This window comes from Limanda limanda, chromosome 3 (assembly GCF_963576545.1).
Source record: "Limanda limanda chromosome 3, fLimLim1.1, whole genome shotgun sequence".
NCBI classification, from domain to species: domain Eukaryota; kingdom Metazoa; phylum Chordata; class Actinopteri; order Pleuronectiformes; family Pleuronectidae; genus Limanda; species Limanda limanda.
Genome location: NC_083638.1, coordinates 5,238,634 through 5,264,560, shown reverse-complemented (window position 1 = coordinate 5,264,560; position 25,927 = coordinate 5,238,634). Strand labels below are relative to the sequence as shown.

Sequence of the window (25,927 nt, the reverse complement as noted above, 5' to 3'; positions counted from 1 at the left end):
GCAATGATTCTCAGTGTATAGTTAAACCCAAATGAATGCAAGGCTGGCATAAAACCCTACTGTAAACAGAGTGGTTTGATGTGCTGCCCACTGAAAAAAATCAATAACATAAATACCCCTTGTACAATTTTGAGAGCCGAAACATTCAGTATATTGCTATTGTTGGATTTTTTTTCCTGCCGAGCCAGAGAGCACACACACGGCCAGCACTGCAGAGTGAGCCACTCGCAATCGCTCAATAATCCATTTACTTGCCTTGAATGTAATTTCAATCACATGGGCAGTGGGGAGATAAGTGGGAATCTGCCTGCTGAAAGCTGCCCGATGATTACACCAGTTGAAATTGAGGAATGGCTCTTTGGTCCTTGTCTAAGAAACATCTGGTCCACTTCAGCGATAGGGAAAGAATAGGTGATGGCTTGGTACAGGATTGAAATACAAAGCTCCTAACATACTCCTGAAATACTGAATCCAACCTCACACTACATCACTGGCACCTTTCTACCCAACACTTTTTAACAAGAGAAAAGGTGACGGTTTAGATTTCTTCATATTTGAAATTGGCAGCATTCTATCTTCTTGAATAAATTGTCAGCCAGTGTTGATTCATCACCAAGATTTATGATTTTAAATTAAAGAGGAAAGGTGCATTTTAGGTAAACCATGCATTCTTTGTTAATTCACTTTGTAAATGTTCTGCTGCATTTCAAGCAGAAAAAGACATACTGCCAGAAACAGTGATTTCACACTTCATTTTAAAATTGCCACAACTTTAAACACATTCCACGAGGCTCTGATGATCTGTTTTGCTTATTTGACAGTGCTCGTGAGATTCTACACAAGACACCATGTGTGCAGTCACTCTGCATGAGAATTGTCCATGTGCCACAGTGAGCTATATTACCATATCACCATCTTTGCAGGCAGCCTCTTTTCCCTACAAACCATTACTTGCTGCCTCGCCTCATTAGCATTGCAAATAACACCTAAAGCAAGAGCAGCGATGGCAGCAGCGGCAGAGGAAATAGGACAGAATTAACAAATAATGTTAGAAGCGTGGAACGAACGGAAGGAACAGAGTGTAGCAGTAAGTAGGTGGGTGAAGAGGAGGAGGTGGCAACAGCAATATTACAAATCTGATTATACCTGAAACTCCACATTCTTAGATGACACCTATTTCTACCCCACTCCTTGTATTAATCCTAATTTGTGCACAGCTCCCTCTGTCTGACAGGGAAAGCTCTAGTGTTTAGTTAGAGTGCAGAAGCCTCCGACTGAGACAGAGTTTCACATTAATGTTTTAAAAAACATGTTTGAGGAAACACACATTTTCTTGTCAAACCATTGTCCTTGTTTCTTCCCTGCTACACTAACTACTGCTACATTTCATCAAAGTTTACATCTCAGCTTTCTTGTGGCAGAAGACTTAAATTAAATCACATTTAATTTGGGTCTTCACATCATATGTTAAAGGATTGGTGTTAGTTTTAACCACCTACATGCAATAATTTATCCTTAAAATCGTTACTGTGGATCTAGTTTAATAAAACATGTATATTTTCCAGAAACTTTCCTGCAGTATGTGATTCATCATTCAGGATTAGTATCATAACCAGTGCTCATATCAACCGTATCAACCTTTTAAACCAATTAAACCTGTTTTAAGATCGCAATGCTGCCTCATTTAATGGTTAATCTAATTTCGCCAGTGCAGTCATGTTGTTCCTTGCTTCAGTCAATCTCAATGCTGTTCAATGCTGTTCAGCTTCATTGCTTAAAGCAGAACTTTGTTTAACAGCTAAGGACATTTAACTCCTGTATACTGCTCTCTACAGACTCGCCTCCAGCTTCTTTTAAGACTTCTGTATTTAAACACCGTGGCATTATCAACTTTAAAACGTCTTCGGAGAGGCGGCAGAAATGGGTTTATGTCAGAGACACAGCAGTCTGCAATAAAACCTCCACCAGGGTCGATCTCTGTAAACCTGGTTACACAGACGACTGTACGCGGTGAGTCGGGCACAGATGAGCCGTAAGACGACCGTTATTTCAAAGTGAAAATAAACCAACCCTACGACACTGCTGCAGCTGCGTGCACACAGTGTTACGGTGACACAAACAAACACAAAGGAGTAAGACGACAGGATTCACACACCAACGTTACGTTTGTACTCTACCAACTATAGAGCTTCAGTTTATTATCTAAGCGTAGCATGACGACTGGATGGAGCTAGTCTGGCTTACAATTCCAGACTCAATAAATGAGACAATATAGTCATTATTTAGCTTTAAAATCAATTGTAACTCATATTTGTAATGCTTCCTTTTAATGTTATTCGTTTTTTTATTATTTTGCCTTTTCTATTTGCCATAATTTTATGTATTTTAGTAATCTTTTGAATTAGGTAAAGCAATTTGAAATTCCTTTGTGCAAAATGTGCAATATGTATTTAAACTTGAATTCATTTATAGACATTCATTTATCTGTGACAAAGCTAATGTTAAAAAACTGCAAATTCACATCCTTGTTTATACAGAGAAAAGAAAAAGACAAGAAAAATATTTCATTTCAGAATAGGCAGCTATTCCAAACAATACACTTTTACCTTCACTCCTGAATGAGCTGTACTATAGGGTAATAATGTGGAACGGAAATATGTGCACAAATCAGTGGTTAATGGTCTCTGCGTTTAGAAATGAAACGCTATAGACAATGAGGCCAGGAGGAAGAAAAGGGCAGAGCGTGTTCTAAGTGCCACTACTCATCATCTGGCAGAGTCAAGGTCAAAACCCTGTGCGTTTCCATGGTAGTTCTGTTTAGCTTTTTAAATGAAATGGCCAGAGAGCCAGCATGATGCACTGAGTTGGTTTGGCAAGCACTTCAGTTAACAGAAAGTTAAAGTGTATTATGAAAACACTATGTATTACTCATCACTATCCATATCCCTTTTTGCTCAGTGAATGTAAATAGTTTCCTCTCTGAATGAGTCTGGCGATCATGAGGTCTGGCTGGACGTGGACGCCCCCCCTCCCCAGGGGGGGGGGCCGCCTTAACTTGCATGCTTTGGCAGTGTGGCTGCAGCTCGGCTCGACACACAGTGGGGGAAACACAAGGAGCCCTATAGTGCGGTAATGCAATATTCATGGTGGGGTGTGAGCAGAGCAGTTAAACACAGCAGAGTTGTGAGAGGACCTTCCAACCCTCTATCAGGGAGCAGCTGCTGCCTGGGCTCGCTGCTCTCTCCAAAGCCCGTCCTCTTGCTCAGGCATTGTCTCCGTCTCTCTGTGCCCTCCCCTGGTCCCTCTCTGCTGCCTCTCACTCAACCATTAATTTTTAATCACAACTTAAATGGCTGCCTTGGCTGCGGCTGTGGGGGCAGCAAGTCAAGGGCTCTTGCCTCTGGTTACAAAGTAGGAAATAAATTTGAAGAGATCAAGCTAAACATACGGGGAGCGAGAGGGCTGACGAGGTAGAAATGTGCAGGGAGGAAGAAATATCAGCTTGCCGCTGCCATTACAGCTTAATTAGAATTTCTACTCTTTCATCTGGCAAATGCTACAGCAAATTGAGATCAAATTAAGATAGAGAATTGAAATTTTGGAGGGTTTTTTTGGAGGTCATGAGAAAGTAAGGAAGGCAGAAATGAGTGGGTGTAGATAATGAGACAGTTGCTGAGGCTGGTCAAATGGCAGCTACAGACCAACACAGAGCTTAAACAAGTAATTGACAAATAAAATTTAACTATTGTGATCATCGATTAAAACTTTTCCAGCACCGAAGCTGAACATTTAAATTCTGCATGGGGATCTATGTGCTTAGACAGAAAAAACAAGCTCTCTGAGATCTTATACTGGGCTTTAGGAAATTAGGAGTAATGTCATTTTGTTGTGTGGAACTATATGTACCAAAGGATTAATCCGTAAATTAGGAAAATAGCTGGAAAATTTGTCAATAATTAGTCAGTAAGTCGCAGCCTTAGCAAATCCATAAAGATAGAAAGAGCATTTGTAAAACAGCACAGTGAGAGTATATTTAAGGTTGCATTGCATATTTATGAAGGACAAGGTCGCAGGGCTGTTGTCAGTGAGGTGACAGCACTCAGGTTTTCCCCCCTGCAATTTTTTTTTCCCGTATTGGGGTGGTCTGACCCACTCTTGTAATGAGAACTAGAGTCACGGTCTGTTTGGAGTCCCGGGGCAACACCGCCCAGCCGTGCCCCTGGATCACTGCTCAAGCACACAGGCCTCTCCACAGCCACTGTTTGCACTGACTTCACTTGGACTGTAAAAGTCAAGCCTTGTTGACACATCTGCGCTGTCTCTCCCCGAGGCTAATGGCTATTACATCTGTCTGCTGCCTTTCAGAGGAAGAGGAAAACTACCAGAATCAAATGCTCCTTTGAAAACAGACAGAGAGAAAGCGCTGACAGCTGACGGAGGGCTGACAGCCTCCACTGAGGGGAATAACTACTGTTGATCTTTCTCACAAGTGCAGCAAGGTGATTACATTGGTGTAGATGTGTTTTGAAATAAATGTGAATGGCCATATGAGTGGCAGTGTGTCAATGTTGATACTAATATAACAGTGTTCACAGGTCAGAGCGGATGACTCAACTGTACAGAATGTAGTTCCTGGTGCTGTTGTATTAGATTGGATTCAATTTATATAAATTAGTCCAAATAACAGAAACACCTCAAACAGAACATTATAACCTTCAAGCTAGGATTTATTGCAGGACTGTTGTTTTAGGCTGCCTTACTCGTGGGGTATTTTGTATTACAGCTGCAACGGATTATAATATTTGTACAATGTTATAAAACATTGAAAAATACTGTCAGGGTGATATTAATGTCATGTTTTGACAGTCCAACCAAAGATATTAAAATGTATCACGTTAGCCAAAGAAAAGCATAAAATCTTTCGATTTGTTGATATTTTCCTTTAAGAAAATTACAAAACAATATATTGTATTTGTTGTAGTTGCACATTAATATAATTTAGATTGATTAATTAAGTAATCAACACGGGTTCAACTGAAACAGGAATCAGTTTAAACAGAGTCAGTTTGTCAGCTAATAAATCACAAAATTTGTACATGCAGTTGTTTTTTAAAGTAAGTGAGGTGATTAAGAAACATTGACACGTCTTAAAAAGTCAAAAGTCACCTCTGGTATTTTATTATTCATATTGTGCAAAAGGTTCCATTATCAAACGTGGTTGTTTGTTTGACTTGTATGTAATAAAATAAGAATATCAGTCAATTTCTTTCAGACTTTTTAACCCCTGTAAGTGACTCATTGACCACGTTGTGCAGTTTAACCTGCCTGCACCACCGCCCCCCCCCCCCACTCAATGCTGACCCAGATTGATGACTGTGCCAGGCTTCGTTTAGAGACAAAGACAGAAGCAAAGAAAACTGACGGCCAACATCATTGAGGTCAAGTCTCCAAACAATATATAAATATGAATAACACTGCGATTCCACTGCGAAACCATCTGTATTTCCGTGAACACACACATAAATGAAGAATGTAAGTTTATAGTAGAAGCTGTGATGTGTTGGCTGCTTTCCGGAGACGAGCGCTGGAACATTGATGAGCGATTAGCAACTGCTTTTAAAGATCACTTTTAAAGTGGAAATGATTGTGTTACAAAACCTATGTTGTGAAATCCACTGATCTGAGCGCCTGGAACAGGAATCCCTTGGTTTGATACACTTTCATCCACGTTACAATCCCCCAAGATGAAATCAATTCTAGTCTCAGGAGTGTAAGCCCCTCAGGCCTCATCAGAAAAACTAGGTTGTGCAACAATACATTACAGGACACACTAGGCTTCCTACACGGCTGTATTTAATGCCTTCACCACACGGACAGATACAAGCTATTTAAACCAGGGCCGCATGGAGGATACGGATGTAAAATATACATTCCACATGTAAATGTTCCTAATTAATTCTTCACTTATTCAAATAGTAATTATAGCCGCGAGCAGCAAGCGTGGGTTCAAGCCCTTTTTCGCTCGACAGACGGAAGCAGCTCAACTGGCCAACATTAAAGCTATGAGCAGGTGGCAGGCTTCACAAAACCCAGCACAGTCCCTTCAGTTAGTTTCATTCTGTTTAAAAGGAGTGAGAGCGATTACACACTTTGTTTCATCATTACAGAGCCTGGAGGCATTTCAATAATTGTGTCATTTGTCTCCTCTTCATTGGATTTGAACATAACTGTGTGTATATTCAGAAGATAGTGTTGCATGTCTCCAATGAGTTTATCGAGGATTGCTCACCTAGCAACTAGGAGTTATGAGCAAATATGCGACAGCTCACGCTCAACAATCAATATGACAATTCAGATTTTGGTTTAATCTGAATTTCGTAGACCCAAACATGACGTGAAGATATGCAACAAAACCTTAACAATTTGTTAATGAATTATGGCCAATTCCCCACTAAGCCTCGCCCATGGTGAAGTCCATTGGTCAAAAAACTCAGTCAATAAGCTCCAAGCTTAAGATTGGTCCAGTGATTATCTTCACACAATCTGGGAGAAATCAAACCTCTGTTTTAGGAGATGTCAAAAATGCTTTTCTTTAAAAATGAAAGAGGCAATAAGGTGGTGTTAAATTTCAAGTCAATGCAACTTACAGTAAAAATGTTGGCCTATGATACCAGGCCCACAGACACATGGGCCAAGATGCATTGGGCCAACTCTAATGTTTGTAGCTCATTTCAGCCAGTTTGGCAGAAATCTTTTTTATAAAAAGGGTATAACTATTAAAAGAAAAGCAACATGGATCTGCCACTTCAGGGCTTGAATCCTAATTAGATTACATGAAATAACGACTGCATAAAATATTCATGATTAATGCAGAAAGAATGCCGTTGTATAGTAAACGTGAGACCCACGAAAGCAGTAGCATGTCAAACGCTGATGGATATGGGTTTTGTTATGTTGACTGATAAAGGCATCAATGCTTGGTTAAGATTAGGGAAGACAAATCTATTGCGACTACAAAGCGCATTTTCTTTGCACAGCAATATTTAGTCTATATAGCGAGACAGAAAGCCAAGAGCTTTCATTACCAAAGGCAGCTGATAAAACCTCTGAGCTCAAGTGCAGTGAACTACTATAAAGCTCTCAGGTGAAGCGTGTCTTTGTCAAGGTTACACGGTTCGAAAAATGTCATTTCATGTTATTTTCCACATCAGAATACAAAATAATAACCCTGGGACATACAGTATAGTAAATACTGCCAGAATTCTCTTATTGAATTCAATGCAGTAAGAAAACATGAGAATAGAGCAAAAGAATATATTGAGCGTGGCTTGAAATGTTATAAAGCGAAGATACACACCGGGAACTTTATGTGCGCTGACAAAAACACTACACTTTGTACAGAATTTACACATAAAAGTGTGAAACTCCATATAGAGTATTATGGGTAATTCCAGGTGGGATTTTTTTTTGCAGAGATCGTGCACACATCCTAAATCTCAACGGGGCATCGTGCAGACTTTCCAACAAGCTGATTGGTTGACTCATCTCTTGTAAGGAGGCACGTTGAAAACAGGAAAGATGAACAATGCGGTGAAAATTGACTGGTTCCAACAGTGTAGTTGTGGTTTGAGGACCCGTCTGTAGAGTGAGCACATGAATCCATTTTCATGTGTTGATAGTTTGAAACATTTCTAAAATCGCCCAGTCGTCTTTAAGCCTACAGTATTTTATAATCTTTCAATTCATCCATACTCTTTACTCATAATCTATTTTGTTATTATTTCTTTTGGGCTCTAAACATGTGACTCTGGTTCATTTCTCTTTAGGTTAAGTTATTTTATTGTACAGCACTTTGGTCAACTCTGGTTGTTTTTAATGTGCTTTACACAAACTTGACTCGCGTACAAAAGAGACTGCCAAGGAAAAGACTCAGTGTCCCCTGTGCTCGTTCTCTGACAGGCAGAAGGATGTCTAAGCCTTGATATACTTTGGTCTCATGCAGTCTTAATGTCTGTTTACTGAAAAATAATAATTTCATGACAATAAAGCCAGATACTCTCTCTCTTTTTTTTATATTTTTAAGTGAGCTTAATTTAGCAGCTCAGCAGGAGTGTTGTCACTGTATCTGTGAAGACAAGCACATGGAGTAGAGTGAAGTTTATTGCTCGGGGCTCTCTCCTGCCTCCATGGCTGTGTACTCTGGTCTCTGCTCAACAGCTCAGCTCTCTCTCCGCTCTTCTCCTCTCCCCATTAACCGGCTGACAGATCAGTAATAAACACAGCCTGTCACCTTCAAGGCCTGCCTCTCATTTACTAGAGAACACATGAAACCCTGCTCTCTCGCTCTCTCATTCCCCTCGCTCGCTCTCCCTCTCTCTCGCCCTCATCCACTGGGCTCATTGGAGCTGAAACCTGATTTTTGGCCCCGGCTGCCTCCGAGGCAGCAAATTCTCCTCTGCAGCCAGATAGTCCTGAAAAAGGCATGAATATTAAATGGAAAATCCATGAATAAATAACCAAAACAGGACTTCCGCCACTCTGACCTCTTTCTGTCTCCCAGTAGTAGATGACAGAGGAAGGGGGGGAACAAAGGAGAGGGGGAAAAAATCATGGCCACCTCAGGAGAGAGGGTGGACATTTGTTAGGTAATTGGCTGTCTCTCGACTTGCAGTCCCATGGTGCTGTGATTTCACACATAAAACAAAGTGGTAATAACAAGGTAACAATGTGGCTGATGGTAAGTACAGCAAAATTCAACTCCAATATTTTTTAGTGGGAACATATTGTGTTATTTCCATATTTGCAGCAACCTGAGGGATAAAAGGCCTACATATGGCAGCAGCTCTATAATATATGCGTGGGGATGAAATAGAGACGAGAACTGGAAGTGAAATGTGTACGAGGGATATGATGTAGAATTCATAACAACCGAATAAATAGAATCATTTATTTGCGATGTATACTCACAAGCCCCCTGGCACGTGGCTGTTACACTGGAACAAGTAAATATAGATTTCTTTGCCTCAAGCAATTCCCAAAAGTGTGCTTAATATGTATTGTACTGGATTTCAGTGGTCTGTATTATTTTTTTATCGAGGCACATGGAGACAAATGATAAGCTGAGCATTCACTGGCTGCTCGTGAATATGTGTGCAGTGTGGGGGTGATGAGTGGTAAGATTGTGAAGAACAATAATCATTTAGTGTATTTACATTCTCTAGCTGCCACTTTATATTGCATTTACCATTTCCAGTTTCTTGGAAACCTTCCTCAAAATTGCCTAAAGATTAGCTGGTATTTAGCATTACATCACTTGGCTGTTTCCAAGGAAGCACTTTGCTGTTTTGTATTTATTATAAAAGAAATTGAGAGACTGTTATGTTAAGACAAAATAGACCCCAAACTAGATTGGCACTCAGTACAGCGCATACCATCACCGAGGCCAAACAGTCCCCCCCTTGAATTCAATTATTTTTTGGAGGAATTCACAAAAATTTCAAGGAACACTATATCTTGCAGTGCTAAAGAAAGTGAAAAAATAAATTGCTCTATCCGCCCTCTTAATCACAACTGCTCCTCCAGTTAATGGGTTCTTCCTTGACTCACACCCCCACCTTCCGAAGCAATGAAAACATAACGTCCTTGGCAGAGGTAATTAGTCAGTGAAAAACAGACGTCTACATCCAGTGATGTTTCCTTGAAAAAGAACTATTTATTCTAAAATCCTAATGTCTTTGAAATACAATCAATTACACATCTGTTCTGTTAATCAGAAAATACTAAACTGAAGTCCATGCTTCATAATCTGTTGTTCAGCGTAGTAAAAAATCTGAAAAACAAAACGTGGTTGTTTCTGGCATGGTGGAAAAAAAATGGCCAATTATTGTCTGACCTCTTTATTGAAACAACATGAGTTTTTCTTGGCTGCACCGCAAACAAACCCACTGGAGGCTCCTCTGTTGTGTTTCTAGCAAAGTAAAGGACTGTTTGCTGTTGTATTGAAACAACAATTTCCTCTAGTTTGACTGTGGTAAAAAACCGTGCGACGGGTCATTTATTACCCAGCCTGGCTTTTCTTTGAGCTTTACAGTATAGTACTGAAAGCATGACTGCAATTCCTTTGTAACCTCTACACCCTTTATCAAACACAGCCTCTTTCTTGTTGTTAGAAAATCTCTGTTTGTGGAAGGATTGATGATACAACACAAACAAAACAGAATTGGCTGACCCTATTCTCCACAGTACATCTACTTATGGTTTAACAGTTTCGAAAAAAAGAAAATGATGTTGTAGGAGCAATGATTGTTTGGATAATAAAGCATCATCATAGACATTGTAAAGCAAACAGCTATGTATGGAGATACATACATGAAGTGTTCACGATAGGTAACTTGGAATGGCTCATAAAGATGTAGATTATTCAGGCTCAGGACAGAACTATTTTGTCGACCTTGAGGTCCTTTGAAATGCAAGTATCCAGTGATTGATATAGATATAAAAATACCTCATCCAGACCTGCTACTGTAACTGAGTTTTTCATCTTGGCAATTATACCCATGACTTCCTTCCCTGCATGCAGTTGGATCTAACCTCAGCCACAGAGAGCTCCTTTGTATCTGCTCGAGAGCCATTAGTGTGACTAATCTTTATAGAGAAAGATGAGCCAGTATTCATAAACTCACTCACTCTGTGAATTCATATGTATTATCACAAGAGTTAGACATTCAGCACCAAACTGAGTGAGGAGCTCAAAATGGCCGCTTATTCTTTAAAAAGACATTGGACGACTTTTGTTCTAATAATGGGTAACAACATTTTCTCTTCCTCCTTGCAGAGATTGATTGATAAGCTTAGCTCATGTGTGAATGTAATGCTCGTCTCTCTCAGATAAAATACTCATTCTGAATTTTTTAGCACTCCATGCTTGAACCATAGACTTTATACAAAGATAGATAATATGGTAGCTCCAGTAGTGAAGCCAAATCCTCTTGATCGCCCCCTGTTGGCTGAATGCATAAAAGGTCATTAAGCCAGCCTCCTCCGTGTTAGCAGATGGGACCAAATTAAAAAGTCAACGTACATGTCAAATAAGTTTTTCTCAAAGATGGTTTCTGTCATTTTAGGTAGTTTTTAATGAAACTGACACACGTTCAAGTGTTCATTTTTCCAGTATGTTTGGTTTTAAATAGTTTTTGATGTTGTAAAATAGGGTGAATCTTCAGGATTGAAAGCAGAAACTGACTCGCAATTGATCAAGCACATGTGGACCCTTAATATCACAGCAGACACCTAAACGTCATTAAATGGCAGCACCGAGATCCAGGTTAATATGATCGGAAGTCGAGACGCATCGTCCATCTTTATAAACACTCCATGGTTCGATCCCTTTTATTCTTCTCCCTGTGCCTGCGTGGGTTTAATCAAGGTACCTCAGTGTCCTCCAACAGTCCAAAGACATGCAGGTTAATGAAGGACTATAAATTACCTGCAGGTTTAAGTGTGAGCATGAATCATTGTTTGCTTTATATTTTGTCCCGACAATGTGCTGTTGACGTGTCCAGTAGTTACCTTACATCTCACCCAGTGTCACAACAACACGTTACTTTGACGGATGGGAAATTATCCAAAAATGGAACAAAAGACATCAGGTGTCTTGAGAAGACCAACCCAAGCTTTGAACACCGTTCAGACTGATCCTGAGCTATTGGACATCTTTGACTAATTCTGTGCTTTTGTCAGTTTAATATGGGACAAGAGATTTGTGTGTGTTGATTCTTGCTTGTCAAGTACTTTTTAAACAAGGTCTTGAAGATATTTGATTGATTCGTAGAACACTAATCGAGGTGTGTACCCTTCCTGCTTCGAAGCAATAAGATTTTAATACTTCAGAGGATTCATAATAGGAAGATTAAAAATAGCTCAAGAGCAAAGCTTGTTTAGCAAAAACAGGCACAGGAAAAGAGAACGCATGTAACTAGAGCTCTAGCTACAAAGGCGATAGACCCACCTCACAGTGAAGTCAACGTTACACTTTCAACTCATAACGGATTACAGTAGTCTGAGCTCAAATTACAGGCTCTTGTTCAGATTAAGTCAGTTCTTAGTCATACAATTATATATTAGTGATGCCTCCAACTGTCAAATACAGACATTGATCCCTGCATGTTGCCAGATAATGATACTCCCCACTGTGGTCAATTTTCTCCTCGACCACTGAAGAGTAAACTCTCCACGATGATGAGAACAAGTTGTTGAGGCCTGACAAGATACATTTTATTTGATTATTTAATTTTCAACATATTTTGACAAGGCCCAGTTATTTTGACACTATAGAAACAAAGCTGAGAAGGTAAAACTATTCACTAAAAATAAAAGAAATGTTATTATAGGGTGAAAACAGGTGTGATTTGACATTTGGTATTAAGAGATAATATACACTTCACGAAGAAAATGTCTCAGTGGTTTATGGTTTGTGTTTCATACTGCTAGCCGTGTGTGCACAGACACATCATATAGAGAATGTCAAGCTATTATAAACACGGGGGAGGAGAGGGATCGCTGTAAGGAAGTGAAAAAGGAAATTCGGGGTTATGTCAAAGAGCCAAATAGCTTTCAACACCCAGACTGACCTTCAGCACACACACGCACATGCACACCCATATAGACACACACACACACAAATGTTCACAGGATGTGGCCATAAACCATAATGCACATCCCTTATTACAGGGAGTGAGTCTGGGCTGTGTGCCATTTTAAATGCCACAGACTCTCCCACAGGGTAATGACTGATCAACCTGAATTTGTATGTAGCAGTGCTGAACACATTATCTACAAAGCTGATTGTAAAACTGGCTGCAGAGAAAGGCAGCATCAGATTATTTGGTAATTGCCAAATGCATCCGAGAACGTCCATCAGTGTTTGGACGGTTCTCTTGTTTCAAGCTTCCAGCTGCAATAAACAAAATGACTACGCTCCCGCTAAAGAATAACATTTGCTAATACTGATGATCCCACAAGAAAAGTCTGCAGCATCGTGCAGCTTTCAGCTCATTTGTCCGGCTCATCAGTCAAGACAAATCTAAATTTACATTCATTTAGGAGAATTAAAAAAAACAAACAGCTGCACATTTCCAACCCAAAATGTATTGAGTTAAAATCTGTCTGGAGAAGAAAAACACAGCTTGACTAAAGCAATAGGAAGACAATATATTTAATTAATTTAGACATTCACATATATGTTTGTTGTTTGTTATTTTCCTGTTTTTTTTAATGCTAATACTATAGAGTAATATTGTCTCAGTGGTTTGCGATTGTTGCAGTTATGTAGCATTTTAATTGTATGTAATGGAGCTCGGGAAAAGTAGTTGTTGCTAAGGTAACAGCTAATGGGGAAGTACATAAAAAATGAAGCCAAAGTAAAATTCTAGCTTACATTTTATTTGTAAACATTGAGCTTTGTTTCTACACCCAAATATTAATATGAATATTTTAATGTACACCACTAACTAACGAAAAACACAAAAAATACCTGCATTATGAAATAAATCCCTGAGTCCGCAGAACGCAGTGGAAAAGCAGGGAACTGGACTGTTTACTTGCTCATTCTGATGAGGCATGAGATGGCCGGCCATGCCAGTGACAAGCAGATCTTGTCAATGTAAGCTGCTGTGGGAGCAAAAAAATATACTTGCGCTTGGCCTCCTCTGAGCAGGATGAGCGGCAATGCCTTGACCCGTGAGATGCAGAGGGAATTGAGGTGGAAGGGGGGGTGAGTGACGCAGTGAAAGGCTGCCTGGTGAGTAAGACAGGCTGGACTGGGTCGGTCAAATGGATCAGGTTAACCGATCTAAACACTGCACTGATATGTGGCGCTGGCAGCATATTGTGCTCAATGTACACGACATGAGAAGAGCAACAACTCTAGACGAGCACATAATGATGACACTAAAGACGGGAAATGCAATTACTCTACATATTGTAGATATGATGGATCATAAACAGCCTGTTTAAGGGGAAAGGTTAATAACTTCCATGCATATTGTAACTAATCTGTATATTTGTGATATTCTGAAATATATTTAAGTTATTATGATTTACGTGATTGGACACCAATATCCAAAATACAGTACTAAACACAGTACAGTGCTGTAGCCAGGGTTTATTTGTGGATTGTAAAAATGCTACACAGGGAGCGTTTATCTGAGATGGTGTTTTGCTACCTGATCGTTTTTCAGAAAACAAATTTGCAAAATTCAGATTGTCTATTAAGAAAAATCTAACGGAAAAAGAATGAAGCTGCATCTTCCGGTATATTAATGGTTAACCATTTTCCACAGGCAGGTTCATCAAATCTAAAATCAAAAGCTGCTGATTCATAAAACCACAAGCTACTCTCGGTTTTAATAATGTAGGTGTAGTTTTCCCTACGGCATTCTGTGCTTACGACAGCACGCCTATAAAACTGTGTCAGCATATCAAGTTCAGCCTTGTATTTAAGACTGTGCTTTTGACGGAATGAAATGTATAAACAATTTAAGACGACCTAAAACGACTTAAAACATCAAATCAAACAACAGAACATTAGTAGGCTGATCGTACACTTTAGGTGTAGTGTAGCAGGGAAGTGCAAGAGCATGAAAACCTCTAGAAGACTACTGATATAGACTAAAACTATTAGTAATCAAACTTGACAAATTTTTCCAGACCTGCTGCCATCCCTAAACCATGCATATCATTTAATTTTCTGTCTTTTCTAAACCTCTTAAAACCTTCTTAGCTGTGCCTCATTTTGACAAAGATGGAGACGGGGCCATCACATTAATTTTGGTGGAATAAAAAGGGCACACATCCTGCTACATTTTACTTTCAGCCTCTCCTTCTCCATCTCCATCGATCTGGAAAGATCTGTGAGAGGCACAGCTGCATAAACAATCCTCTCAAGTCTTTAGAGGGTTTTGAAATATTAACAAAAGAGCTTGCAGGTACATCATTTTGCAGCAGCAGCAGCTATGGCAGCAGAGGGAAAAAGTGTTTGAGACCTATTATAAATCACACAATACAGCAACAACATAGCACATCCAGGCTTGGCTTGTCCCCCAGGCAACCTGACAGCAAAATCCCGTCTTTACAGATGGCTCGCAGAGTGGATCTGTACATGTGTACTGTATGTGGGAGGGTGCCTTGTGTGCAATTTAGTAGTTTCATTAATGAAAATGTAATAATCAGGATCGGTGCCTGGCATTATAATTTATTTTACATGTCTACACAAATGCAGAGGAGAAGGCTGATGGAAAATAAATAAATAATAAAAATCCTTGGTCGGCTCGGGCTAATTTCATACACTTCACTTCCCCCGACATGAAAGAAGTAGGACTTACAGATCTTGTGCTTCCCTTTCATGGAGAATTTCACCAGCAGCTCCTGAGGGTTGGTGCAGATGAAGACGAATGGGGAGGCGGACTCCTCACAGGTAGCAGGGCACTTCAGGAGAGAGGGAAGAGAAAATCGCAGTTTAGCGGTGGCCATATTGTGCACAGAAAATGTGAAATATAACACAAAAGAACACACATAATGCCCTGCATCCCAGTTATGAATCATTCAGTGAGTGTCTCTATTTATACGTCTAAATCATGCTAGATGTCCTCCTTGCCTGATGTAATACTACATGCCTGACAGCAACTGATAGTTATGAGTCTCGCTGGGTCTTATGCGCTATAATTACACGACTAATGATGCAGTTGCTAATGAGAGCAGTTGCACCACTTGCGAGCAGTAAGGACGAGACTGAATTTATTACAACCAGCACCAAAAATCCGAGACATACAAGTACTATTTGTGTGTATAGACACTGTGAAGGACACAACTGCATCGCAAAATTAATTAAAAATTAAACTTATTAAAACCACTTATTAACTACACTGAATTTTACCTTCTAACATGTCATAATTTACTAAAAGCTTTCTGCGAAATCTGCAGAAAAGCTTCACATTTAACTACGTCTCGGACATATTTATGCTCACCATAAAAGATGCCAAACCACATTCCGATGAAGGAGAAGGTGTTTTACAGCAGATAATTGACAGCAGCCTACAGCATACCGGGGCCCAGAGACAAGAGAAAGCCTCCCTCTCTCTCGCTGTGTTATTGATTGATCTCTCAGGTGAGAGTAGGGAATTGACTGACACAGTGACAAAGGAGTCATCTTTCCCATCACTGGCAGCCAACGGCTCTCAGCTCATCCAATTTCCTCCGGCGCTATCAGATAGTGCCCATGATTGCATCTAGCCAGCCAGGAAGCGGCTCTTTTCATGACAGCATGCTTTTTCCTCTGTCTCCCACTTCTCTTATTCACAGCCTCCCTATCTCCCTCAAAGGAGCACTGAAGGTTGTGACAAATCCGGGGCTTTTAAGGGAAATCAACAGAGTGGACTACCCATCTGTATGAACCCTGACAAACTGGGCAAAGATGATAGAGACGTTTATTTGTGATTGCAGTCTGTGTCAACTTCATCGTAATACACTGGCGAATGGTAAACTAAGTAAACACTCCCAGTCATTAGACATCAGTGGCAACCCTGAAAGAGCCCCTTGATCCCATTTTGGCAAATGACAGTAATTCCAATTAAATTAGTTCTCCCCGTCAAGTATATCCGCTCCTAGATTTCCCTGGGCAGCTCTTCAACAAAACTACCCAACCCATGATTTTTGTCGGGTTAAACAAGGTAAAGATTCTTATCGTCAATAAATCCCATTTAAAAAAGAAAATCAACACTATATTCATCCTTGCTTTCCATCTATACTGTCCCTGTGTGGCTGAAGTCTGATCGAGCTTAATCCTGTGTACTACACAGCTCCAAACATGATCAATTACACTTCAGTGAGTCATTAAATGGTGCAACATGTTCCTTCATTGCCTTGAACACAGACACTTGCCACGGCCAAGGAGATAATGTTTTCACTCCTGTCTGTTTGTTGGTTTGTTCTCATCGGGATACATAAAAATTACTCAACACATTTCCAAGAAACATAGTGGAAGGATGGGGCAAGGGCCAACACAATTTAGTGGGCTTATCCAGACAACAGATATTTTTCCGACTTTTGACATTTTCGCCACTTTCCAAGGGAATAATTCATGGATCTTGGCATATTCAGGGGAATGATATCTAGGAGTGTGTGCAAATTTTACGCAATTGATTGAATTGGCTGTTGGCCCTTGGCGGGGACTTCCTTTTATTGAGTGCCATTCTAGTTTATTTTGGGTCAATCCCAAACACACCAATTCCGCTGCCATTAATACTCTCAAGGACCAAAACTATGCCAGAGGGTCGGGCCGTACAATGTGTTGTCGAACAACATCAAAGATCCAAAGTGTTTATTGCTCTGAAGGGCAACACTTGATGCAGAGTTAAACGTTGTCTGGCACACAGAAGGGAGAGACTGCGGATAATGGCGCAGTTTTTCCGACAGTCTCTTAAGAAGACATTACAATAGTTGGGCTAGGTTGTTCTGTGAAAAGTACCGCAAATAGTTATTTTACAAACACAAAAGAGACAAGCTAGAGAGAAGTTCAAATTGTTCATATTTTCTCCAGAACAGTCCAACAAGCGCTGCTGATGAAGTATACCGTCCCAAGTTGTCCCCGACAATTGAGCTATCAATGCCTCCTTCAGTAACATTTGGTGAAAACTACAAATTCAAACAATGAATGTAAATTACTTTGCCTTTTGTGAAAATAGAAATAGATTTGTTACCCATTTACAAAAGTGCTTAGTGCAACAGATATGGTAAGGAAGTGGATATGATGCATCCAGTTTGATGACAGGCCTGCAGGAAAAACAGACACCTCATTTATTTCAGCGGCTCTACACGGTGCAGTCGTAGCAAAAAGACTGAAGGCTTGTCAAGAAGATGAGAGGAACCAGGTTCAAATCCATCAACTCCACGCCAACGCACACATTCCTGGTATATTGACTGTTTGCATTGCGATTGTTGTAACAAAAGATACAATAATTTCTGAAAAGAAAACACTGTGATAGCTGTGCCTTCAAAATCTGTCTCTATTACTCAAACTGCATTTCCTGGATGGCATCTACTCACTGAGGCTGAAAAAACCTGCCCACATTCACAAAGATCATAACATTTCTCTTAAACAGAGCTTATTGTTAGCATTTATTTCAATTGGAATAAAGTTAACACTATTCTTATCTTCTAAAGACAGATCAAATGGTTAGCATGTCTATTTGGGGGTACATTTTTTATAAGGTTCAATTCAAGGTATATAAGGTTTTCTATTCAAAAATCTGACTACAACAGTCTTTCTGTAACAGAGGCCAGAGTTCTCCGCATTGATTTGACATTCATTCAGTTTAGACTGGTGTGCTGCCTCTTCAGCCTTCACTGCATTAGGATGCCTGGCAGCATAGAGGCTCATTACTCCGCTGGTCAACAAGTGACTCTGCTCAGCGCCTCTTTTTCTAATCACTCACACTCCGAGCCAATCTTCATAAAACCTGCTGATTTCATATTTATGTTCCTGGATTAACGGGGCATCGCTTCTTCTGCAACAATGAAGTTAAAAAAACTGCGTTGGGTGATAATCTGCGGGAAGAACTTCTCTCCTGTCTGCACCCTGTGTGTGTGTGTGTGTGTGTGTTTGTGTGTTTGTGTGTCTGCCCGTTAGTGCAGGTCAGCAGGAGAGTGGAGGGAGACACTCAAGACAGACGAGACTCTGACACGGTTAAAGACGACCGGACCTTTAAATTGCATCCGGATCCTGAAGCAGCGATGGTTATAATTATATAGCAGCGGGACATTGCAAAATAAAAGAATGTAAAGGAAAACATTAATCTACTAAGTTCTGTCTCTGCATCGGAGCAAAGTTGCCCACGTCTGCATAAGGATGCATCTAAGACACAAGAAATTCCCCCACCTATAGTTTCTACCCTTTCGATCTTGCCATATATTCACATAGAGCCTCTGTGTCCCCATGTAGCAATTAACGCCCATCGGATTGGGAAGAAGGAATACTGTCTTTAAAGTAGCCAGAGGGGACATGAAATTACACCGACAATATAAAGATCGATCCTGTGAACTGCTAAGACCAAGCACTCCTTCTCAAATAGCTTACTTAGGTGAGCAGCCTAATCGAGTCTTCTTTTAAATGTACATGCTCAGCACTTGAGAAGACACTTTAATCCAGAGGGACTTAACCCTGTGCACAGTGATTATTTTTAAAGAACCATGAGTCATTGTCAGTCATTGTTGGGTCTACACAAAGTCTGATGTCATGGTTCAGCAGTGATTTGATTGGAACAGCTTTTATAGACCTGGGTCTTGTGTGAACAGCAATGACCAAGAACACATTTGTGACATCAGTCAGCTGAAATTGGGTCAAATGTTGGTTAAACACATCTACATCATCCTGAGGTTGTGGGTATGTTTGCCGCCCTGAAAAAAACACTACAAGGAAATATACATTATTTAAAAGAATCTCAAATACCAAGAGTACGGATCTGAGAATAAACTGAAAGGGGAAATGATGGAAGTTTAATAGTTAAGGGACACTTCTTGAAAAGATGAGTTCAGCCTCATTTGAGATCACAAGATGGCTGTGTGGTCGGGGGGGTATTCAAGGAGACAAAATGGTGGTGGCGTTGGTAAAATCAGATGAAATAAGCGTGGCTGCAGCCAGAGCCCGAGTGTGCTCATGTGAGACCAGGCCAGTCGCCTGCTCTTTCATCCTCCATTAGCTAATTAGCATTTAAAGCTGTTGAATGTGCTGCTCTGCCTCCCTACCTCCCCCCCACCCTAATTGTTTCCATTCCATGTTAATCAAAAGGGCACGAAACATTGTGGCTGTGTGACACGTTGGTTTGCCGAAGCCCTCCATATTCATCAGGAAGGATTTAATGTCGTCGGATTGGACGCGCGAAACAAATGCAATTAAATCCGAGCTTGTTGAGAAACACAGGTATTGAATTAAGAAATTGTTAGATGGATTTATGTGGAAACACAGTTGGCTGACAAGGACTGTCACTCTGAATTGAGTAAAGAGTGATCCAAAGTCGTTAGCGTGACGGTTTCTTGGCATGGTAGGTCAGGGTTACAGCCCTGGGGCATTCTGGGTAGAGAGACCCAAGTGTTTAACATGGGAGAGATCTGAGGGTATATGTATAGTGACTGTGACAGGTGCATTAAAATGCCCCAGCGTGAGTCGAGTATCACTAGTTGGTTGCTCCGGGCAAATTTGGTTTGGTTTGAAGTCAGACTATAGAGCGACATAGACTACACACAACAGAGCATGTGAATGTTTACTCTGGTACCAGGCTCCCCAATGGTTTTCAAAACATAGACATCTACTTTCCCAGTCTGTAAATCATCAGTTATGTATTTTAAAGTTTTTTTTCCATTTAAATATTTGACTATTGATCAAGTTGTGCGTGTATAATTCAGTCACCGGGTAACTTAATGGAGAAAGATCACCATTTTCGCAAATGCGTGTTCCTGTGTGACCCACATTTGCTTCCTGTTTGTGTTTTATCAGCCACAGTTTGACTACTAGAAGGGTATAAAAAGCGTTGTTAACACTTACAGTTCCCCCTTAGACCATCCCTTGACTTACTTTTCATCATTGCTGTTTCTATTTCGTAGTATTTTCAGTAACCAGCTAGCTAAGCGTAACTCATTATCCCTAGCACCTCTAAGGTAACGTTAGGAAAGCTGAAGTGCAAAAAAATTACAAGTTTAGTGGAAAATTATGTGGTTACTTAATACAGAGTCAGGGTAACCAGCTACTCGTGTTCATATTTTATACATTTACCAATCAGAGTAATGTCATTTACTAGCAAGAAAGTGAATGAGCATATTCCCCCAAAATGTGGAAGTATTTCTAAAAACATAATTCAGGAGTTGATGATTTGTGTTAATCCGTTTGTCTGGACAGAGAATGGAAAACCAGCACGAGCCCAAACTATTTAAAAGTGAAGGCTCTATTTATTTGCAGCCTAAACACACAAGGCTTTGATAATATGTGCTGAAGCTGAGTGAGTATGAGTAGAGCAGACAACAATTGGCTGTAAATATGGATTCAGAACATTTTCACAAGTAGCTGCAAGATGAATGTAGACATAAATACAAAATGCTACTCAAAAAAGAAGAGGTGAAAGATTCATGGAGCTCCACAGCTTCTTCAGAGACTGCCAGTTCAACACGCTGCCCACTATTTAATTTGCTGGGATCGAGCCAGGAGGGATTCAACAATAACCAACTGTAATAATATGAAATTCATTGGAAAAAGGGAAAAGGGATGGCAGGGAAGAAGCTGCTGGAAGGAAGCTATTGGCTGTGAAAATAGTGGTTTAGAAGGAAGAGAGAGGGCACAGGGGTCCTTCTGCTCATTCCACACATCCTTATAATAAAGTACCATGTACTGAGGTTTCTTCTTCATGCGAGTCTTTCATCACCTTTCCTTCCTCTGCACACTTTCTAGTGCAGCGTTCATACTTAGTACAGTCCAACAAAAACGTGAGCTGCAAGCAGCGTTTGATGAAAACAACATCCATCTTAATAAAACCAGCTAAATACAGAGCCAGGATTTGACAGAAGGAACACAAACCTTTGAATCCAAGCTTGTCAAGTGACAGCTCAACAAGCCAACACTGTTCCCTCTCCTCTCTCTACAATGTCTCTCTCTGTGGCTCTTTTCAGCTGCTGTCGGCAATTAAGGGCAGCAGAGACAAGTAATCTCCTTCTGGGCAACAGGGCCAGACCAGAACAGGCATGTGGAGTGGGCTGTGCAGTTTGGGAGGGTGGGGGGTTGGGGGACTGCGAGCCTGGCCCCAGCCTCAGCCCTAGCCAGGCCCTGCTTGGCTGCACTCAATCTCAGCCCAATAAAAAGCCCTTCATTGGCAGGGTGCAACTGAGCCAGACGGGCTGGGAGCATGTGGCTTTTAAAAATGAGGAGGGTGGAATAAGGAGGAGGGAGGCACAGCATGAAGGGAGAATGAGAGGGGGGGGGGGGAGAACTAGAGAGGGAAAATAAGGAATACCATTTCAGTTAGAAAGACGGATAATAAGAGTATGAGGTGAGGGGAAGAACACAGAGGCAGAGATTTTGATAGATAGGGAACTACACACAGCCAACTGTGTCTTCCCAGAAAGGACACTTTTGAAATAGTGCTTGGCCGGTTCTGTCAAGGCTGGTTTCACTCTGGGAATGGACAAACAGATGGGTTGTCTCTGAGCTATAGGGGCTACATGTGGGAGGTGAAAGGGTGCTGTTGGGGACTGTATGCAACAGCAATCGTTGGCCAATCGTTCTTTAATCTATCATGTTCTCCACACAACACAAGCCTGATTCTGATCACTTACCCTCCAACTAATGCATATGCCCTCAGGACAATGGAGCTGTATTTGCCTCTCAACCTTTGGATGCACTAATGGTATTGTTTTTCTATCGCTGAATGAAACAGGAACAGAGCAAAAACAGACTCTGTATGAATTTGACTGTATGTACAATGTATAATACAATTTTAATAAAAAAACACAGCTAACCAAAAATTAGCTATAGGAAATCATTCTTAAAATGTACCACAACAATTTTGTCTAAATTTGAGACTAAACAAACTGTGTCCATAATTCAGATTAAGAGATTAATTAGTTATTCAAGTAATATATAGATAATATTTATTACTGTACAGTGTTTATGAAAATTTTCTTACAGGGCTCTGATAAAATCATGCGTCCAAACTAGTGTTGTCACTTGTTAAAGAAATCAAGCTTGAATGAATTCTAACTAACACAATTCGTAATTTGCCAGATTTTTGCCCAATTTTTTTTAGAAAATAAACAATTCATTACAGTTGAAATATTAAACTCTCAAATGCTTTACAAACAAAAGTTACAATTTTGAATAATAACGTACAGTTCTGGTTGAAAGCCATACATAATGTATTCTGGTTATAGGTTTTGGAAAAGTCATAACTTTAGATGGCTAACGTAGGTAGCTATCATCTCTGCTATGTTTTTCTTGGTCATTAACTTCATAGTGTGTGTGTCAAATACATCCACGCATTATTTCTAAATATTCTCATATCTTAATAAAAATCCTCCTTGTTTTCTGATTTACTTCCATCTGCTGTTTGCTGCTAATTCAAACTTCCATCTGTTTCACATTAAAAGTCTTCTGGCGGTCGAGAAGAAATAATCTTTTCTCGTCCCATTTACTGTGAAACATGTGCAGGAAGTGTTGAGTTTCATTAAGGAGCAGTTTGACTTTGTGAAAGAGCGGCAAAGTAGAGCTGATCATAATGAACTGAGCAGTGAGTGAAAACAGCATTTCTGTTAAAAACAACATGTACAGTTAAAAACAGATGGATCGACTATGTTGTTCTGACCGACCTAAAAATGTAAATTGGGCAGAACTGACCTTTACAAGCATTACAGTAATTGTAAAAGTTACTTAGATTGAACAACACATCTTACAAGGTCTATGACGCCTTTTGATGATTCCAACAACAGCCTTCCATAGATTTACTGATTCAAAATTTGGCTCATTATTGGTTTACCCTATCTCAAAGTTGTCCAGCTATTGCGAAATCAAAACTGGACAAGATAACTGCATTAAAAGGTATTTAAATCTAGGAGGACCAGCAGAGCAGCTCAGTTAAATAAGAATATTTTGGTTTTACATGTTTATTCATGGTAACAAAGATACTCAATTGCAAGGCATCAACAATTCATGTAAAGCGCAACACAAACAGCGTCTCTATTGGAGTACGGCAAACTGCCAAACAACACTATTCATGTGAATGTAGCCAGTGGCCTCGTAGGGAGCATCATTGATTTCAGTTGTCTGTTGGACTTCAGTGGAACGTTGCATCGTGTTGCTCAGAAACAGGGCCAAAAAAATAACACGGCCAAATCTTCTTGTATGCATTTGTCTTTGTTTTGATCACTTTGTATAAACTGGCATGTATTTAAATTTAATATAGAATTTATATAATCTTTGCATAATGAGCAATAGAAAGCAAAGTCATTTTAGGTAAAGACCAAGTGATTTGTATTACATATGAACAGAAGGTGATTGTTGCTTTAGCTACAGGGGAAATCAAATGTCCAACAAATTCTCAGACACCTTTTACAACCCTTTTAAAACTGGCAGCAAAAGGTGCAAACATATGGACCCTCAGCTTGTATGGACACAGGCTCTGGATCATACGGACGCCATGTGACGTTAACCCAAACCAAGTTGATTTTTAACAGGCAGCTGTTGCAGCTCCCTTTGCCCTGATCATTGAAGCTCGGCCACCACCAAGTTGCAAAGGGATGATTAAAAATTTAACGTACTCCTTCACCTACAGAATCAACTGGTGTCAAGTTGGAGGGTGAACATTAATTATCTAGGAGTGTGCAACACTGGCTTCTGAATTTTTACATTATTAATATCCTCGACACAACGAGAGACATCTCATTATTAGACGCTCGGCACCAGGGGCACGGTTTTCCAATAAGTGCCAGCGTGTCAGTCTGCTCAACTGCAAACACACATTTCCTTTTCTTGACACACTTTGCTGCTGATAAAAAAGCTAAATTTCAAGTGGGTACATAATGAAAGTTTGTACAGTGAAATCAATTGCAAAAAAAATAAAGTTTAGTCAAACCATCACTGTGAAAATAAGGGTTTAACCATCAATTGAGGAGTCAGGACAGGATTTAGGGAAATTACCCATGCTGCCTGTGTATATTTGTACTGTGGAGTGCACTTAAAGAACCAACGCAGAGCGCGAGCTGCTGAGTCTTTGTAACCATCTTGATGTAAATGACTTCAAGCTGTCACCATCCCACCAATAAAAATCCCTCCGGAAGACTGGGCGGCAGAAAGAATATTAAAACGTATTTCCCCTGCTCCTTTGCATCATAAGCACAACAATTGAGGTCTGTAAAAAAATAATGTTGGTAAAGAGCAAGCCCATCCATTAGCCTGTGAGCTAGCTCTAGTGATGACAGGTGTAGTGAAGTCATGTGTTTGTGCAGAGAGATTCACACAGACTTCCTCACTTAACCCAGTTCCACTTTCCCAGCCATGTTTATGACTTCACCTCCTGTGGTGGCCCTCGGGCAAGAAGAAAACAAGGCTCCTTCACTACAGTGAAAGCTTTTTAGACTCAGCAAGCTAACTGCTGGAACTTTCCAAGGAAAAGGGTTCTCTCTCGTGTGCACAGTTGAGCTTCTGTTTGCCGAGCGCATGAGTCTTTCTGAATTGGAGAACCACCAACCGATTTATAATGTTGGGTAGAAAATGGCATTTTTTAAAAGCATGACCATTTTTAGACACAGTGACTAAATGTCATGCAAAGCCTTTTAAAAAAAAAGTGGTTCATAATTAAAAAATCCCAAACATGAGAAAATAAATATGCTGTCATTTTTATATTTGAGTGGAAGCAGACAAGCGCTCTGCTTTTACAAAAATAGGAAAAGAAAAAAAATCACAGATGCCTTCACCCTTCTTACTAGTTACTTTAACAACACACACACACACACACACTCTCAAACACACACACTCAAACAGACAGAGCCAGAACCCCTGGAGACAATTACCATGTCTGCTTTCAAACCTTGACATCAAAGAACAATCCAGGGAATCGAAGGCATTAAAACTTCTTATTTTCCACCACAATCTCCCTTTATCGGTGCCACAAATCCAACGCTACTTAACACAGGTGCTGCCAGCAAAAAGGCTCGTGTTTTAAGTGAGCTAACAAACCACTTCACAGTGGGCATTTGATTTTGTAATGTGGAAATTGAGAAGGACCGGGGAGTTTATGAACACGTCTGTCTCTGAAGGTGAATATTTGCTTTGATATTCCGACGCTTGGGGTCCAGCCCTCCCATCTGTGTTCACTCAGCCTCTGTGGGAATACTGGTC

At 40.3% G+C, this 25,927-nt stretch overlaps 1 protein-coding gene across 1 annotated transcript in view; it reads right to left on the bottom strand.

The window, feature by feature from the left end:
• The window catches only part of trip4 (thyroid hormone receptor interactor 4), a 66,248-nt gene that overhangs the window by 23,705 nt on the left and 16,616 nt on the right, over positions 1–25,927 (bottom strand). The window contains exon 12 of the mRNA XM_061068329.1: positions 15,381–15,483. Within this exon, the coding sequence (XP_060924312.1) occupies positions 15,381–15,483 (103 nt within the window). The remainder of the gene's footprint in view (positions 1–15,380; positions 15,484–25,927) is intronic.